General features: G+C 43.1%; 2 protein-coding genes across 2 annotated transcripts in view; one reads left to right on the top strand and one right to left on the bottom strand.

The window, feature by feature from the left end:
* si:ch211-121a2.4 (transmembrane protein 205) overlaps positions 1 to 2012 on the bottom strand; it is a 47221-nt gene extending 45209 nt beyond the window's left edge. The window contains exon 1 of the mRNA XM_067990054.1: positions 1931 to 2012. The gene's annotated coding sequence lies outside the window, so the exon portion shown is untranslated. The remainder of the gene's footprint in view (positions 1 to 1930) is intronic.
* Positions 2013 to 2049: 37 nt separating this feature from the next.
* On the top strand, positions 2050 to 14534 carry uqcrh (ubiquinol-cytochrome c reductase hinge protein). Its single transcript, XM_067990056.1, has 4 exons — positions 2050 to 2143; positions 8626 to 8649; positions 13367 to 13528; positions 14363 to 14534. The coding sequence occupies exons 1-4, from the start codon at positions 2099 to 2101 to the stop codon at positions 14393 to 14395; spliced, it is 264 nt and encodes an 87-aa protein (XP_067846157.1). The 5' UTR covers positions 2050 to 2098; the 3' UTR covers positions 14396 to 14534.
* Positions 14535 to 18867: the final 4333 nt, after the last annotated feature.

Here is an 18867-nt window from a genome sequence, read left to right as displayed (position 1 = left end):
TATAGGATCTGCTTTGGCACTGTTGAAGGAAAAAAAAAGATACTTGAAAGTACTGGAAATTGTTAAGGAGGTTGGGGGAGGGGAAGGGAAGGTCTGTGATAGGGTGGAGGGAGGAGTGATTAAATGACAAAAGGGGTGATGGTGCAAGGCAAGGAGGGTGGTTATGAGTCAAGTAAAGAAACAAAAGATGGGTCTGGAGGAGCTGTAAATAAGAGCAGTGGTTATGATCTGAAGTTACTGAAATCAGTGTTGAGTCCAGAAAGTTGTAAAGTGCCTAATGGAAAGACGGGGTGCTGTTCCTCGAGATTTTGCTGAGCTTCAGTGGAACTATGTAGGAGGCCGTGGTCAGATTGGGAGTGGGACGGAGAATTAAAATGGCAAGTGACCGGAACATTAGGGTCACGCTTGCGGACTGAATGGAGGGGTTCAGCAAAGTGGTCACCCAATCTGTGTTTCGTCTTCCCAGTATGGAGGATACCGCATTATGAGCAGTGAATACAGTATACTAAATTGAAAGTAGTACAAGTAAATTGCTGTTTCTTCTGGAAGGAATGTTTGGGGCCCTGGATAGTGGGCAGGGAGGAGGTGAAAGGGCAGGTGTTGTATCTGCTGCGCTTGCACGGGAAGGTGCTGTGGGAAGAGAAGCGGGTATTGGGGATGATGGAAGAGTGGACCAGGATGTTGGGGAGGGAATGGTCCCTTCGGAATGCGGAAAGGGGAGGGGACGGGAAGATATGTTTAGTGGCGGCATCGCGCTGGAGGTAGTGGAAATGGCGGAGGATGATCCGTTGAATGTGGAGGCTGGTGGGGTGGAAGGTGAGGACAAGGGTTCTGAGAGGGAGGGGAAGGAGTGAGGGCAGAAATGCGGGAAATGGGACAGGCACGGTTGAGGGCCCTGTCAACTATAGTGAAGGTGAATCCTCGGTTGAGGAAAAAGGACACAATGGAAATACTGGTGTGGAAGGTGGCATCGTCAGAACACATGCGACGGAGATGGAGAAATGGGGAGAATGGAATAAAGTCCTTACAGGAAGTGGGGTGGGAGGAAGTGTAATCAAGGTAGCTGTGGAGTCGGTGGGTTTATAGTAGATATTAGTTGACAGCCTATCCCCAGGAATGGAGATAGATAAGTCAAGGAAGGGAAGAGTCAGAGGTAGAACATGTGAAGGATGGAAATTGGAAGCAACCATAAGAGATAGGAGCAGAAGTAGACCATTCGCCCCCTCAAGCCTGCTCTGCTATTTAATGAGATCATGGCTAATGTGATTTTTACTTCAACTCCACTTTCCTGCCCTTTCCCCATATCCTTTGACTCCCTTGCTGATCAAAAATTTGTCTAACTCAGCCTTGAATGTATTCAATGACTCAACCTAAGGAAAGTTGATGACATTTTCCAGTTCGGGGCGAGAGCAGGAAACGGCACTGATACAGCCATCAATGTACTGGAAAAAGATGTGGAGATGCCGGTGATGGACTGGGGTTGACAATTGTAAACAATTTTACAACACCAAGTTATAGTCCAGCAATTTTATTTTAAATAAGTGAGGGAGGGGAAAAGAAGTGAGGGAGGGGACCTGAGTAGGACTGGGACAAAGAATGTTCCACCTCGCCCACAAAAAGACAGGCATAGCTGGGACCCATAGGGACACCTTTTATTTGGAGGAAGTGAGTGGAGTCAACATAAGAACAAGTTCAGCCAGGTGGAGGTGGAGGGGGACTGATTGCTATTTGTGTCCTATTATTGAATATTGTATGCAAAAGGTGGCCCCGCCTCGTGCTGCCCATGTTGATCACATGCACCATTCACAAAAAAAAAGACGTACAATTTACTCCGGCAGCGTCGGACGTGATTTGGCGCTCGTTTTTCACTTTGGAGTAAAACATAAAATACAAACAGTTTCTTAGTAAAGAAAGGTAACCGCCGTCATACCGCCTCTGAGACATCATCGTAGTGTTGGAGCCCCGAACTGCACCTCTCGCGCCACTTCCCGCCGGTCCATAACGGTCACAACATCCGGGTGTTTGGATGTGGACGTCATTACAGGCCAGGTGAGCATGCGCAGCACTTTTGCCGGGTCCGAGCGGAAAAGTCGGCGCCATGGGTCTGGGGGATGAGGTGATGTTGAGTAACGGAGAGCCTGAGGTGAGGCCCAGTGAGAGGAGGACAGCTCAGACTCAGGAAGGGGGGAGCTTAAGCAGGAATTAAAGGACCCCCCGGGGGTGGGGTGGCGAAGCAATTGAAGCCGAGGTGTGAAAGTCGCTGTAACTTGAGGCTAGGCCCGGCGGAAAGCCAAGGACAAACCTGGGCCGGGTTTATCCAGGAGTGAGAGCAGCGGGGACTGGGGGTCGTTGGGGCTGAGTCCAAGGACGGTGGGGAGGGGTCGTCGAGCTATAATGTACGAGGAGACCTGGGCAAATGGATTACGGGACAGTGGGAGGAGGAGGGGGTCAGGGTCAGTCTGACCTGGATTTGTCCTCCTTTCTAGATCAGGGGTCACTAATGTGCACGTCGGCTGTTTGTCCTCCATACCGATGCTGACTGACCTGTTGTGCTTGCAGCATTTTGTGTTTTTGTTTCCAGCTCTTGCAGTGTTTTATTTTATTTGTTTTACTTATTTACTAATTATGTTTTGTGATTCCCAGTGGGTTTTTATTTAACTGAGCCCTTTCCCAATATTCCCTCTCAGATGGGAGAAACCTTGGTGCTTGATCTGTATTTTCTGGTGTGTTTTGAATCTCTAATAGTTCCTGATTTAATATTTTCTCTTGAACTGTGGGATTTCTCAGCCCTTGGTGTGGTACTTAATGGCGTCAAGCAACTGAGGGAGGATGAACCAAGCGGCAAAATAACTATAAACAAGGCTCAGTTTAATTACATCCCTGCTCTGTGTTTAAGACCAAGGACAAATGGAAAGGATTGACTGGGATGCTCTGTGTGAGTTTGTATTGCTCAAGATACAAACAATTACATACAAATTAAGAGCAGGAGTAGGCCATTTGGCCCCTTGAGCCTGCTCTGCCATTTGATAAGATCGTGGCTGATCTGATTGTGACCTCAACCCTATTTTCTCATCTACCTACTATAATCTTTGACTCCCTTGTTAATCAGGAATCTATCTAACTCAGCTGTAAAAATATTCGATGACCCTGTCTCCACTGCTCTCTGGGGAAGGGAGTTCCACTGACTCATGACCCTCTGAGAGAAAAAATTTCTCCTCATCTCCATCTTAAATGGGAGACCCCTTATTTTTAAACTGTGGTCCCTAGTTCTAGTCTCTCCCACAAGGGGAAACATCCTCTCAGCATCTACCCCTTCAAGCCCCCTCAGCATCTTATATGTTTCAATAAGATCACCTCTCATTCTTCTAAACTCCAGTGTATACAGGCCCAACTTGTCCAGTCTTTCCTCTTAAGATAACCCCCTCATCCCAGGAATCAGTTAGTGAACATTCTCTGACCTGCCTCCAAAGTAATTATGTCGTTTCTTAAATGAGACCAAAACTGCACACAGTATTCTAGATGTGGTCTCACCAATGCCCTGTACAACTAGCAAAACTTCTCTACTTTTATAATCCATTCCCCTTGCAATAAATGACAACATTCCATTTGCCTTCCTAATCACTTGCTGCATCTGCATACTAACTTTTTGTGATTTGTGTACTAGGACACCCAGAGTACCTCAGAGTTCTGCAATCTCCATTTAAATAATATACTGCATTTCTATTCCTCCTGCCAAAGTGGACAAAGTTACATTTTCCCACATTATACTCCATATGCTAAATTTTTGCCCACTTACTTAACCTATCTATATCCCTCCTTATGTCCTCTTCACACTGACTTTCATACCTACTTTTTGTGTCATCAGCAAATTTAGCAACTTCATCCAAGTCATTGACATAGATTGTAAACAGTTGAGGCCCAAGCACTGATCACTGTGGCACTCAACTCATTACATCTCTACCAATCTGAAAATGACCCATTTATGCCTACTCTGTTTCCTGTTAGCTAACTAATCCTTTATCCATGCTAATATGTTACCTCCTACACCATGTGCTCTTATTTTGTGTAGTAATCTTTGATGTGGCACCTTGTCAAAAGCCTTCTAGAAATCCAAGTACACCACATCCACAGGATCCCCTTTATCCATGTTGCTTGTTATTTCCTCAAAGAACTCTAATAAGTTAGTCAAACACGATTTCCCTTTCACAAAGCCTTGTTGACTCTGCCTGATTGTATTGAGATTTTCTAAGTGCCCTGCTATAACCTCAATAATAGATTCTAGCATTTTCCCTATGACAAGATGTTAAGCTAACTGGTCTGTAGTTTCCTGCTTTCTGTCTCCCTCCTTGCTTGAATAGAGGAGTTACATTTGCTATTTTCCAATCTGATGGGACCCTTCCAGAATCTTGGGAATTTTGGAAAATTAATACCAATGCATCTACTATCTCTGCAGTCACTTCTTTTAAGACCTTAGGATGAAATCCGTCAGGACCTGGGGACTTGTCAGAATCCTTTCCCTGGTGATTGTAAATGTTTTAAGTTCCTCCCTCCCTTTCACCTCTTAATTCACAGTTATTTCTGGCATGTTATTTGTATCCTCTATGGTGAAGACGGATGCAAAATATCTGTTCAATTCATCTACCATTTCCTATTCTCCATTATTAATTCCCCAGACTCTCACTCTAGAGGATCAACGATCACTTACTCTTTTCCTTTTTTAAATACCTGTAGAAACTCTTACTATCTGTTTTTATATTTCTAGCTACCTTTCTCTCGTACTCTAATTTCTCCCTCATTATTCTTTGTCATTCTTTGCTGTTTTTTATATTCTGTTTAACCTTCTGACCTGCTGCTAATCTTCACTGAATTGAATGCTTATTCTTTCAATTTGATACTACCTTTAACTTCCTTCGTTAGCCACGGATGGTACGTCCTTCCCCTAGATTCTTTCTTTCTCTCTGCTGTTACGTCTTGAGTTTGAATCCAGATCAGTCTGATGGGATGAAAATTGTTTCTGATCATGAGAATTCTAACTGAAATTAGTTTGAGCTGTCTCACTGCAGTTGCCAGTGGTCTGAATTCACAGCAAAAACTACCTATAATTTGGTACTAAATTGGCAATCTTGTGCTGTATTTACCTTGGAATGCTGGAAGGTAGATGAAGTCCACTGACCCATTATAGCACTTATTTACATTCCTTATCACTGTATGTTTTTTGTTGTAATACCAGCTGCCTCTTTTTAAGGCCACTGCAGTTTTTTTCCATTGCTTGCCTGTACATTCTATTGGGGAAGGTCCCAGTGCCAAAAAATAATTTTCAAATCATTACTTTCTTTCAGTTGCAGTTGTTTGTTGTGGAATCTGCCCATTAATGTAAGCAAGGCAGAATCTATAGTACTGGAAACCTACAGTATTACCCAGCCCCTTTTGTCTCACACCAGTTCAGTGCTCCAGCATCATTCTGGCTACAAAGATAGCTGTTGTGGGAAATTAAATACCCTACTGGTCCAGTATGTGGCGCTATTCTTATGCAACATTAAAGTAAAAAATGCCAGATGTTTGAAATCTGAAACAAAAACATAAAATGCTTGAAAGACCCAACAGGTCAGGCAGCATTTGTGGGGAGAACAGCCAAGTTAACATTTCAGGTGTGGACATATCAACAGAACTGGAAAATGTGACGGATAAATTTTTTTTTAAAAACAGAGCAAAAGGGGAAGATGCATACATACTTAACCATCTCCTGTTTTCCACTTAAGCACTTTACAGGTCATTATATTTCTTTCAAATGTATTTTTTTCCCTCCTTTCTGTTCCTTTTAAAATGCATCTCATGATAGAATTTTTATGGAGTGTTTGATAGATGCAAAAAAGGTGTCTTGAATAATATTGATACTTTTTTTTTGCCTTTTTAAAAATTCTAATCTAGCTTCCTGCTAGAAGAACAACAACATGCATTTATATAGTGCCTTTAATGTTAAATTCTGTAACCAGACAAAAATGGACACTGAACCAAAGATGATATTAGGGGTGACCAAAAACTTGGTTAGTGAGGTGGGTGTTAAGGAGTGTCAAAAAGGACGAGTGGGAGGTGAAGAGGCGGAGTGGTTTAGGGAGGGAATTTGAGTGTGCGGCCTAGTTTCTGAAGGCATGGTTGCTAATAGTGGGGTGAAGGGGTGAACAGAAAGCCAGTGCCTGAATAATTGAGAATTCTTGGGGAGGGGGCATGGCCATGAAGGGAGTTAAACACAAGGATAGGGGAACGGGCACCAATGTACGTCAGCAAGGATGGGTGAGTGGGATAGGATATGGACAGCAATGACAACTTGCATTTATATAGCGCCTTTAATGTAGTAACCTTTCCCCCCCTCCTAAGGCACTTCATAGGAGTGTTATCAGACAATATTTGACACCAAGCCACATAAGGAGTTATTGGGACAAGTAACCAAAAGCTTGGTCAAAGAGGTAGGTTTTAAGTGTCTTAAATTAGGAAAGCGAGGTTTAGGAAGGGAATTCCAGAGCTTAGGTCCTAAGCAGCTGAAGGCACAGCCACCAGAGATGGGACGAAGGAAATCAGGAATGCGCAAGAGACCACAATTGGAGGAAAGGAGTAATCTTAAGAGTTGTAGGGCTGTAGGAGGTTACAGAGGTATGGAGGGGCGATGCCATGGAAGGATTTGAACACCAGGATGAGAATTTTAAAATTGAAGTGTTGCTGGACTGGGAACCAATGTAGGTCAGCGAGCTCAGTGGTGGTGGGTGAACAGGACTTGGTGTGGTCAGGATACGGCAGTAGAGTGCTAGATGAGCTGAGGTATGTTGTGGGGAGAGGATAAGAAGCCAGCCAGGAGACTATTGGAATAGTTGAGTCTGGAGGTGACAAGGCATGGCTGAGAGTTTCTGCAGCAGATGGGCTGAAGTAGAGGCAGAGATGGAAATTGGTAGTCTTTGTGATTGAGAGGATGTGGGGTCAGAAGCTCAGCTCTGGATCAAATAGGACACCAAAGTTGTGAACAGTCTGTTTCAGTCTGAGATGGTGGCTGGGGAGGGAAATGGAATAGGTGGCAAGGGAATGGAGTTTGTGGCAGGGGCTGAAGATGATGGCTGGATGAAATTGTGGCTCATTCAAGACTGGACAAGTTGTCTGACAACACAAACAGTGGAGGGGTGATGGAATGATAGAGATGGCTGTCATCAGCATAGAGGTGGAAGCTGACCCCATGACTGCAGATGATGTCAGTAAGTGGCCTCATGTAGATGAGGAAGAAGCAGAGGCTTAGAATAGATCTAGGGGGGCCCAGAGGTAATAGTGTGAGGTGGGGGCTAAGCGAACCACTGCTGGAGATGCCTATCTGATTCTAGTCAGAGCAAGAGTGGTACCAAGTGAGAGGATTCCCACTGAACTGGACAGAAGAGAAGAGGAGAGGTGTTGGAGGAGGATGGTGTGGCTGACTGTCAGGCTGCACAGAGGATGATGAGTGATAATCCACCATGGTCACAGTCAGAGAATTTGTCAGTGACTTTGGTTATGTTTTTTCAGTGCTGTGGCAGGGGCAGAACCCTGATTGGAGAGATTCAAGCATGGAGTTGTGGGAAAGATAGACACAGATTTGTGAGGCAGCAACGTGTTCAAGGACTTGAGCGGAAAGGGAGGGTGGAGATGGGGCACTAGTTTGCAAGGCACGAGGTCAACGGAGAGTTTTTTTGACAAGGTACAGCTTGTACCTTTTTGAACCTGACTTTTGAGTGGTCCCTTCAGTGGGAGGACAGAGTTTCTAATCTCTGCCTAATGTAAATCAGTGGTAATTATAATTAAAATGTTAGATGCCCAGTAAATAGTACTAGATTAGCTAACACCTTTTTGACTCTTCTCCCCCTGCAAACTACTGCCCCATCTCCAACCTCTTCCTCCACAAGGTCTTTGAAATTGTTGTTACCTCCCACATTTGTGGCCATCTCGTCCACAACTCTGTTTAAATCCAGACTGCACTTTCAACCTGCATAATAGGAACAGGAGTAGGCCAATAAGCCCCTTGAGCCTGTTCTACCATTCTGTTTGATCATGGCTGATCTGTACCTCATCTCCATTTACCTGCCTTTGCTCCATATCCCTTGATACCCTTGCTTAACAAAAATCTATCGCTCTTAGCCATGAACATTTCAATTAATCCAGCATCAACAGCCTTGTCCCATAGTACTTCATTTAAAATTCTCATCCTTGTGTTTAAATCCTTGACCTCCCTATATTTGTAGGTTCCTCCAGTGCTGCATCCCTCTTCCCCAAACTCTTGCTCTGAATCTGGCCTGTTATCCACCTCCTCCTCTCCCCCCACCCCACCACCACCACCACCACCACCATTGGTGACCCTGCCTTCAACTGCCTAGGCCTCTCATTTTGGAGTTCCCTCCCTAAACCCCTCCACCTCCCTCCTTTAAGACTCTCCTTAAAATGCACTTCTTTGACCAAGCTTTTGGTCACCCCTCTTAATATCTCCTTTCGTTTGGCATCCATTTTTTTCCATGTGCCTCTGAAAGATGCTACCTAAATGCAAATAGTTATACCGGATCAACTGGTCATTTATCTCGCTTCCTGTTCACTTTTACTAATCAAGTTGTTTCTCCTTAGGATGAAGAGGAGGAAGATTTGGTGGTAAGTACACAATGATCTTCTGTGAAATCCTAGATACCTGGAAGTTCTCATTTGATTTTTTAATTACTTGTTTTCGGGATATAGGCAGGGTCGCATTTATTGCCCATCCCTAGTTGCTCTGAGAAGGTGGTGATGGGCGTCTTCCTTCAACCACTGTAGTCCATGTGATGGTGTTCCCACAATAGCGTTAGGGAATTCCAGGATATTGATTTGGCGACTGAGAAGGAGCGGCAATATTTGTCCAAGTCAGGATGTTGTGTGACTTGAAGGTGCTCTCAAAGTAACCTCGGTGAGTTGCTGCACTCCAATCTGTAGATCGTACCTGCCACAGACTCAGTACTTCAGTGATGGGTAGATATTGAGCCTGGTGATGTGTGCCAATTAAGCAAACTGCTCTGCCTTGGATGGTGTTGAGCTTCTCTAGTGTTGTTGCAGCTGCACCAATCCAGGCGCGTATGGTCCATCGTGCTCCTGATCTGAGCCTTGTAGATGGTGGATAAGCATTGAGGAGTTGGGAGGTGAGCCACTGGTTGCTGAGCACCCAGCCTCTGCCCAGATCTTGTAGCCGCAGTGTTGATATGGCTGGTCCAATTCACTTCTGGTCAGTGGTGACCCCTTCCCCCCCCACCCCCCACAAGATTTTCATGGTAGGGGACTCAGCGATGATTGTGCCACTGAAGATTAAAGGGGCAAGTTAAAATAGTAATCTCTCATCAGTAAGGAAACAGCAAGCAATTCTTTAATCTCTGGTTACCAACTCTTTTGTGTTCATTATGTAATACAGTTGAAATTAGCCAGTATGCTGTGGCTATGATGTGGGAGTGTTAAAAATTGAGAAGCAAATTTGTCTGCAAATTTTTGTCTTTTATTTTTATTCCTTGCCTTTTTTCTATTATTCATTCTGCTTCTTGACCTCTGCAAAAACAAATTTAGAAATGTTATGTAGCAGCAGGCAGGCCCGGTAGTAATCTAGGACTAACCGAAGCTGCAACCAGACTTAGAGGGTTAAATATTTGCCATTAATGTTAATTAAATTTGGGGAAGAGGAGAACGTAGATTTGGCCTGACATTGCAATCTGATTCTATGATTTAACAAGAAGGTTTTATATTAAACACTATTCTCTTCTCACCGCCCTCTCCCTCTCAACCCCCATAAATATCATGTCATGTATTGCACTCAAGAAACAAGAGACAGTCATTGTAGCCTCAGGCCTCTGCGTTTGCTGGTGACAAACTAATTTGTCAAACTCGCATGAGCCGACTGACTGATTTCCTGTTCATTTGCCTCCCTCTGCTATTTGGAATACTTGGTTAAATTTGAAAATATCATCTGTTAAGGTGATCGTGAACATGAAGCTACATTCTGATCTGTTACGGCTTTTGCATTGAACCCTGCATAAGGAGACTTTAAGCTTTCCACCAAAAGTTGAGGGAGTGAAGAAAGGGAATCCATAATCAATGCAAGTTACTTTTCAAAAGTACAGGTAAGCCTGCTGCTGTCCCTCCCTCTTTAATCCACTTAATTTTCCCAACGGAGACGAGGCTGTAATTGAAAACACAGCAATGTGGGGTGAGCAGGCCTGAACCACCTCCCTATCACTCCTTGGAGCTCCACTTTGGAGCCTCTCGTTTCTGAGAACCTAGTAATACAAAATGTTACCAGTCGCAAACCCAGAACAAATAAAATTGAGAATTTAATCTAATTTGAAGATAGTTTAACTGTATTAGCGCATCAACGAATCAGGTCAAAGCAGGGAAAAATGGTAAAAAGTTTAAAATTAAAGGCTCTTTATCTGAATGTACGAAGCATTCGTAACAAGATAGACGAATTAATGAGACAGAGATAAATGGTTTGATCTAGTAGCCATTACTGAGCCGTAGTTGCAAGGTGACCAAGGTTAGAATCTAAATATTCCAGGGTACTTGACGTTTCAAAAAGACAGGCAGAATGGAAAAGGAGGGTGGGGGGCGGGGTGCGGGTAGCCCTGATAAAGGATCACATAAGGGCAGTGGTGAGAAAGGATCTTGGCTCAGAAGAACAGGAAGTAGAATCAGTATGGGTGGAAATAACAAATAACAAGGGGTAGAAAATATAGGTGGGAGTAGTTTATAGGCCCCCTAACAGTAGCTATACTGTTGGACAGAGTATTAATCAAGAAATAATGGAGCTTGGAACAAAGATAATACAATAATCGTGGGGGACTTTAATCTTCATATAGACTGGACAGATCAAATTGGCAAAGACAGACCAGAAGACAAGTTCATGGAATGTATTCATGACCGTTTCCTAGAACAATACGTTATGGAACCAACCAGGGAACAGGCTATTTTAGATCTTGTATTATGTAATGAGACAGGGTTAATTAGTAATCTCACAGTAAAGGATAATATGATACAATTTCACATTGAATTGAGAATGACGTACTTAAGTCCGAAACTAGAGTCTTAAAATTAAAGCCAATTACGTAGGTATGAGGGGCGAGTTGGCTAAGGTAGATTGGGAAATTAGATTAAAAGGTATGATGGTAGATAAGCAATGGCAAACATTTAAAGAAATATTTCAATATTCTCAACAAATACACATTCCATTTAGAAATAAAAACACTGCGGGAAAAGTGATTCTTCTGTGGCTAACTAAAGAAGTTAAGGATAGTATTAGGTTAAAAGAAGAGGCTTATAATGTTATGAAGAAGTGTAGTAAGCCTGAGGATTGGGAGAGTTTTAGAAACCAGCAAAGGATGACCAAAAAAATTGATAAGGGAGAAAATAGAATATGAAAGTAAACTAGCAAGAAATATAAAAATGGTTTGTAAGAGCTTCTACAAGTATGTAAAAAGGAAGAGAGTAGCAAATGTAAACGTTGGTCCCTAAGAGGCAGAGACAGGAGAAATTATAATGTGGAAATCAGGAAATGGAAGACGTTAAACAAATATTTGTTTATCTGTCTTCACAGTAGAAGACACAAAAAGCATACCAGAAATAGTGGGGAACCAAGGGGCCAATGAGTGAGGAACTTAAAGTAATTAATATCAGTTGAGAAAAATACTAGAGAAACTGATGGGACTAAAAGCCGATAAATCCCCTAGACCTAATGGCCTACATTCTAGGATTCTAAAAGAGGTGGCTGCAGATATAGTGGATGCATTGGTTGTGATCTTCCAAAATTCCCTAAATTCTAGAACGGTCCCAGTGGATTGGAAGGTAGCAAATGAAACATCGCTATTCAAGAAAGGAGGAGTTAGCCTGACTTCAGTCATCAGGAAAATGCTAGAATCCATTATTAAGGAAATGGTAACAGGGCACTTAGAACATAATATGATTAGGCAGAGTCAACATGGTTTTATGAAAGCGAAATTGTGTTTGACAATTTTGTTTTTTGAGGATGTAACTAGCAGGGTACCAGTGGATGTAGAATATTTGGATTTTCAAAAGGCATTCGATAAGATGCCACATAAAAGGTTGTTCTGCAAGATAAGGGCTCATGGGATTGGAGGTAATATATTAGCATGGTTAGAGGATTGGTTAAGGAACAGAAAATAGAGAGGGATAAACGGGTCATTTTCTGGTTGGTTAACTAGTGGAGTGCCGCAAGGATCAGTACTTGAACCTCAGCTATTTACAATCTATATTAATGTCTTGGATGAAGGGACCAAGTGTAGTGTATCCAAGTTTGCTGATGATTCAAAGCTAGGTGAGAAAGTAAGCTGTGAGGAGGACATGGAGTCTGCAAAGGGATATAGATAGGTTAGGTAGAGGGCAAGAAGGTGGCAGATGGAGTATAATGAGGGAAAATGTGAGGTTATTCACTTTGGTAGGAAGAATAGAAAAACAGAATTTTTTTAAATAGTGAGAAACTATTGGTGTTCAGAGAGATTTGGGTGTCCTTGTACAACAAACACAAGGTACAGCAAGCAATTAGGAAGGCAAGTGGCATGTTGGCCTTTATTGCAAGGGGGTTGGAATACAAGAGTAAGGAAGTCTTACTACAATTGTACAGGACTTTGGTGAGACCTCACCTGGAGTGCTGTGCACAGTTTTGGTCTCCTTATCTAAGGACGGATATACTTGCCTTAGAGGCAACAAAGGTTCACTGGATTAATTCTTGGGATGAGAGGGTTGTCCTATGAGGAGAGATTGACTAGAATGGGCCTATATTTTCTGGAGTTTAGAAGAATGAGGTGATCTCATTGAAACATTCGAGATTCTGAGGGGGCTTGACAGGGTAGATGCTGAGATTCGTTTCCCTGGCTGGAGACTCTAGAACTAGGGGGCACACTCTCAGGATAAGGGGTCGGCCATTTAAGACTGAGATGAGGAGGAATTTCTTCACTCGGAGAGGATTGTGAATCTTTGGAATTCTCTACGCCAGAAGGCAGTGGATGCTGAGTCGTCGAATATGTTCAAGGCTGAGAGAGATAGATTTTTGGACCCTAAGGTAACCAAGGGATATGGGGGTCGGGCAGGAAAGTGGATTTGAGGTTGAAGATCAGCCGTGATCTGATTGAGTGGCGGAGCAGGCTCGAGGGACCGTATGGCCTACTCCTGCTATTTCTCATGTTTGAAGGTTTATGTTTGAAGGTGGCCATAAAAATCCACTTTTGCTTGAAAGCAAGTGTTTAAATATTGGACAAATGCTTAAAAGTTTAAATACATTACTTAGATTAAGATACTATTTCAATTTATTTGATTTGTTTAAAACACTTTTGTGCTTGTGCAGGATCCCATAACAACTATCAGGGATCAGTGCGAGCAGAATGAAAAGTGTGTGGCACTGCGATCACGACTAGGCACCTGTGAGGAGCGAGTGAACTCTCGATCGCAAACAGCAGAGACCTGTACTGAGGAGCTATTTGACTTCCTGCATGCCCGGGACCAATGCGTGAGCACTTTGTTCTTTGCTTGTATACTAAATACGTACCTATGTTCTCATTTTGGTCTTTAGGGAAGAGTTCCATTTTTCCTTACGGGCATTGTCCGTCTTGTGTTTTGTTTTGGAAAAGTAATTCTGGAAAAATGCTATGGCGGCACACAGTTGTGATGTTCCTACTCAGTACCACTTAATAATATCTGACTGTAGTCCCTCATACAGGAATTTTTCTCGAATATCTGTTGAGTATTTTTATAGAATCCATCAAGGACGTTTGGCCCTCTTTTATTGGAACTGTTACTGTAGGTGCCTGATTGCTATTGCTCATTGAGCGATGATGTTCACACTGAAGGAGGATTAAATAGTAATGAAAATGCTATTAATTTGAGTGATCAGAATTGAACATTGGGAAGTAACATGGTCAGTATAAATTCTAAAGAATTCTGATTGAATTTGAACCATTTTTAGTTCTAGTATCATAGGATGATACAGCACAGAAGGAGGCCATTTGGCCCATCATGGCTGTGCCAACTCTCTGAAAGAGCTATCCAATTAGTCCCATTCCCCTGCTCTTTCCCCATAGTCCTACAAATTTTTCTGTTGATGGTTTATTTTTTAAGACCAAAATAAGTGTGAAGTACACACATTTGTGTGTTCAGGATGGCCCCTCTATCAACTGAAAAGCAATAAATCCATCTTGCTGAAAGGTTCTGTTTTAGATGCACTTGCGTTATAAATTGACTCCCAATTCACTTACAGGATATTCATGTTAGGCTGTTCCCAGTCTGCTCTCTGCCCATCCACTGTGCTGTCACAGAGATTAAAATACTTTTATTTTTGTTCCAGGTGGCTGATAATATCTTCAGTAAGTTGAAGTGAAGTCCAGAACCCGAGGAACTCAGCACTGTACAATGATGCAGGCAGTGCTAATGTCAAAAGGTTTATTGTGTGTAATTGAGTTTGGAGCCAGCAATTGTTTGTTGTATTTGCCATTATAAATAAATTTATTGAACCCAAACTTGAATAATCTTGCTTCTCATTTCATTCTCTTTGCATTTGTGTAGACCGATGGTTTAGAGTTGAAATAGGCTAGTGCTGTTCTGAAGTGATGGCTGGGTCTTTTTCATCTATACAAATGGATTCAATCCTGCCTCACTTAAACTGCTACTTAGTCAAACCAAGCTTTTTAAAATAAATATATGTATCTATGTGGCAGGTAAATGGAGATGAGATACAGATCAGCTGTGATCTAATTGAATGATGGAACAGGCTTGAGGACTGAATGGCCTACACCTGTTCCTATGTTCCTAACAGTGAGAGGCTGCATTATGCTCTACTATTGCTGGCACTGCAACGATGGTTGTCATTCAGTTTTCCTTCTTAAAGATCTATTTTTACATTCTGTGGGAAATACTTCTACATTGAGTTGCTACATTATTTGATACACTGCCCTAAATGTGATTTACATGTGACCAAAGACATCTAGTGGAAGCAATTGAGAACTGCAATTCACTGTACTCCTTTGCTGTTGAACTTTCCAAAAATGTTTTTAGGCCTTCAACATAAAGGATTATCAAAGTTTTAATAGCTGCAACATCAGTTGTAGTGAGATAAGGGATTCTTGATCTTGGCCTTGCTGCAATCATTGCAAATTCAGATCCACCTCTCCACTAGGCTGGGGCAAAACTCATACTTTTGATGTTTTTACACACCACCTTTTACCCAGTTGTAGAGTCTGGGTGGCAATCACCTCCAAATCTGGAGTATTGGGGGGAAGGGCATGTATTTTTTTTTAAATTGCATTTCATGAGCTGTACGTATCCCGTACAGGCCAATCTCTCTAACATTGTCTTGAGACATTTAAGTTGTTGGGTCATTTCTACACAACATACAAAGAATGCATCTGACTGAACAGTAGAGCAGGCTGGATAAATAAGTGTGTAGGAACCAACAATATTATGAAATTGAAACTTCAGACATGAGTAATTAATTGAGGCTGCCCTACATTGTGCTACAGCCTTTGCATTAATACATCTGTGAATTAATATATCCTTAAATCCTTACTACCAAGTGATAGTGAAGTAAAATGTTCTGGGTTTATTAAAACTAGCAGTTCTCCCATGGCATTGTTCATAGTAAATTGAATGCTATGTCACTCACCAGAACATCCTGGGCTGCTACCAAACAGGGTGCCCTCCTTCCAAGAACAGACCTCTCCACAAACTGGCCCAGAGGCTGGCCAGGTTGCCTGATATTGCGATGACCCAGAGCCGGCAGGTTGCCCCTGGCTGCTTGTTTTCCTCCCATAGCCTCCTGCTGCTGGCTTTATTGTAACAAGGCTCAGCCCTTGACATCTAGCCCTGGGCTTTGTGGGAAGGCCAATTTAAAAAGCAGGAGACATTCTGGTTCCAGTATTAAGTAGTATCATACTGTACTTTGCATTAGAGTCGGCCTTGGCTCATTGGTAGTACTCTTGCTTCTGAGTCAAAAGGTCGTGGGTTTGAGCCCCTTTCAGAGGCTTTCAGAGCACTGAAGGGTCATGTGCTCATCAGCTGTGCCATGTTTTGAGGGAGATGTCAAACTGTGGCCCTCGCTGCCCTGTCAAGTGGATGTAAATGATCCCATGACACTTTCAAAGAGCAGAAGGAGTTCTCCTGGTGGCCTGGCCAATATTTATCCATCAACCAACATAACTAAAGATTATCTGGTCATTTATCTCATTGCTGTTTGTAAGACCTAGAAAATTTTGCATTAACACTTTTATTGTTAACTGGCATTGAAATGTAGAGGGTAAAGCAAAAGTGAAGGTATTTTAAAAAGAATCCAACTACAGTTCTGCCCGACAACAGCTTGCATTTATATAGTGCCTTTAACATAGTAAAATGTCCCAAGGAAACAGAGACAAAAATTGACACCGAGCCAAAGAAGGGGATATTAGGATAGGTGACTAGAAGCTTGGTCAAAGAAAGAGAGGTTTCAAGGAGTGTCTTGAAGGAGGACAGAGAGGTTTAGGGAGTGAATTCCAGAACTTAAGGCCTAGACGGCTGAAGGCATAGCCGCCAATGATGGGACAAAGGAAGTGGAGGATGCACAAGAGGCCAGAATTGGTGGAGAGCAGCGATCTTAGAGGGTTAAAGGACTGGAGGATGTTACAGAGATAGGGAGGGGCAAGACGATGGAAGGATTTGAAAACAAGGATAAGAATTTTAAAATCAAGGCATTGCTGGATCGGGAGCCAATGTAGGTCAGCGAGCACAGGGACAATGGGTGAACAGGACTTGGTGCAAGTTAGGATACAGGCAGCAGAGATTTGGATGAGCTCAAGTTTACGAAGGGTGGAAGATAGGAGGCCAGTCAGGAGACCATTGGAATAGTCGAGTCTGGAGGTAACAAAAGCATAGTTTCAGCAAAAGATGGCCTGAGGCAGGGCAGAAATGGGCAATGTTACAGAGGTGAAAGTAGGTGGTTTTTGTGATGGAAAAGATATGGGGTCAAATAGGATGCTGAAGTTGCGAACAGTCTGATTCAACCTTAGACAGTGGTTTGCAGGAGGGATGGAATTGATGGCAAGGGAACGGAGGTCATGGAAGTCGAAGACAATGGCTTCAGTCTTCTCAGTGTTTGATTGGAGGAAATTTTGGCTCATCCAGGACTGGGTGTGGGACAAGCAGTCTAACAACACAGGCAGTGGAGAGGTGTTGGTGAGGCAGAGCTGGGTGTGGTCAGCATACATGTGGAACCTGATGTCATATATAATAAATACATATATACAGATTATATCTGAAACCTTAATCTGTCTTTTCTCTTCACAAATGCTGATTGACTTGCTGTGCATGTCAAGCCTTCTCCCCCTTTTTATATTTCTAACTACTTGTTTCTTTATTGTAATAATTCTTAAGATTTCGAATTAAAACCAGCTACTGGCGTATAGACAAGGAGGTCCAGGCAGGTAGTGCAGGAGTCCCCTGAGGGCATCTCACTCTCCAACCAGTATTCAGTTCTGGGTACTAGTGGGGGAGAGGGTTCCTCTGGGGAGTGCAGCCAGAGCCAAGTCCAAAGCACCATGGGTGGCTCAGCTGTACGGGGGGGGGGAGCGGAAGAGAGGAAAGCTTGAGAGAGCGATAGTGATAGTTAAGGGAGAAGACAGGCGTTTCTGCGGCCGCAAACATGATTCCAGGATGGTATGTTGCCTCCCTGGTGCCAGAGCACCAGGGATGTCACTGAACGGCTGCAGGACATTCTGTAGAGGGAGGGTGAACAGCCAGAGGTCGTGTTCCATATTGGTACCGACAACATAGGTAAAAAGAGGGATGAGGTCCTGTAAGCAGAATATAAAGAGTTAGGAAATAAGTTTAAAAAGCAGGACCTCAAGGGTAGTAATCTCAGGATTACTCCCAGTGCCACGTGCTAGTGAGTATAGGAATAGGAGAATAGGCCAGATGAATGCGTGGCTGGAGGGTTGGTGCAGGAGGGAGGGATTTAGATTCCTGAGGAATTGGGACCGATTCTGGGGAAGCTGGGACCTGTACAAGCCGGACGGGTTGCACCTCAACAGATCCGGGACTAATATCCTTGCAGGGGGGTTTGCTACTGCTGTTGGGGAGGGTTTAAACTAGAGTGGCAGGGGGATGGGAACCTGAGCGGGGAGTCAGAAGAGAGTAAAGTTGAGAGCAGCAAAAGAGGGGAGGACCCAGGGGAAATTTACAATATAAATAGTACAAATTGTTGTTCAAGAACAAGTGAAAGGGAAAAGCGTAGAGCAGCAGAAAGAAAGTGTACTTTAGGCACTACAGATAAAGTGAAAACTAGAAGGTGTAAAGCGATTAACCCAGCATCAAAGCTGAAGGTCAGGCTAGAGTGTGTGGCCCAACTAAGAGTTCTATATACAAATGCACGGAGTATAAGGAATGAATTAAATGAACTGCAAGTACAAATTCAAATTGGAGGGTATGACATGATAGCTATTACTGAGACATAGCTGCAGGATGGTCAGGATTGGGAACTAAATATACCGGGTTATAAGGTCTACAGGAGAGACAGGGAAAATGGAAGAGGGGGAGGAGTAGCCTTAGTGATTAGAGATGAAATCACATCAATGAAAAAGGAGGATATAACGAGGGGCAAGCAGCCAAAAGAGACCTTATGGGTTGAATTGAGAAATAGGAAAGGATCTAAGACTATAGTGGGAGTTGTGTATAGGACCCCTGGCAGCAGCTCTGAAGTGCTAGATTGTATAAATGCAGAGATTAGACAAGCGTATAAGAAAGGCATAGTGGTCTTAATGGGGGACTTTAACCTTCACGTAGATTGGGAAAAGCAGACTAGCAACTGTCAGAAAGGTAGTGAATTTC

The sequence above is a fragment of the Heptranchias perlo genome, chromosome 9, assembly GCF_035084215.1.
Source record: "Heptranchias perlo isolate sHepPer1 chromosome 9, sHepPer1.hap1, whole genome shotgun sequence".
NCBI classification, from domain to species: domain Eukaryota; kingdom Metazoa; phylum Chordata; class Chondrichthyes; order Hexanchiformes; family Hexanchidae; genus Heptranchias; species Heptranchias perlo.
The sequence above is the reverse complement of the archived record's forward strand: the minus strand, read 5'-3'. Positions and strand labels throughout refer to the sequence as shown.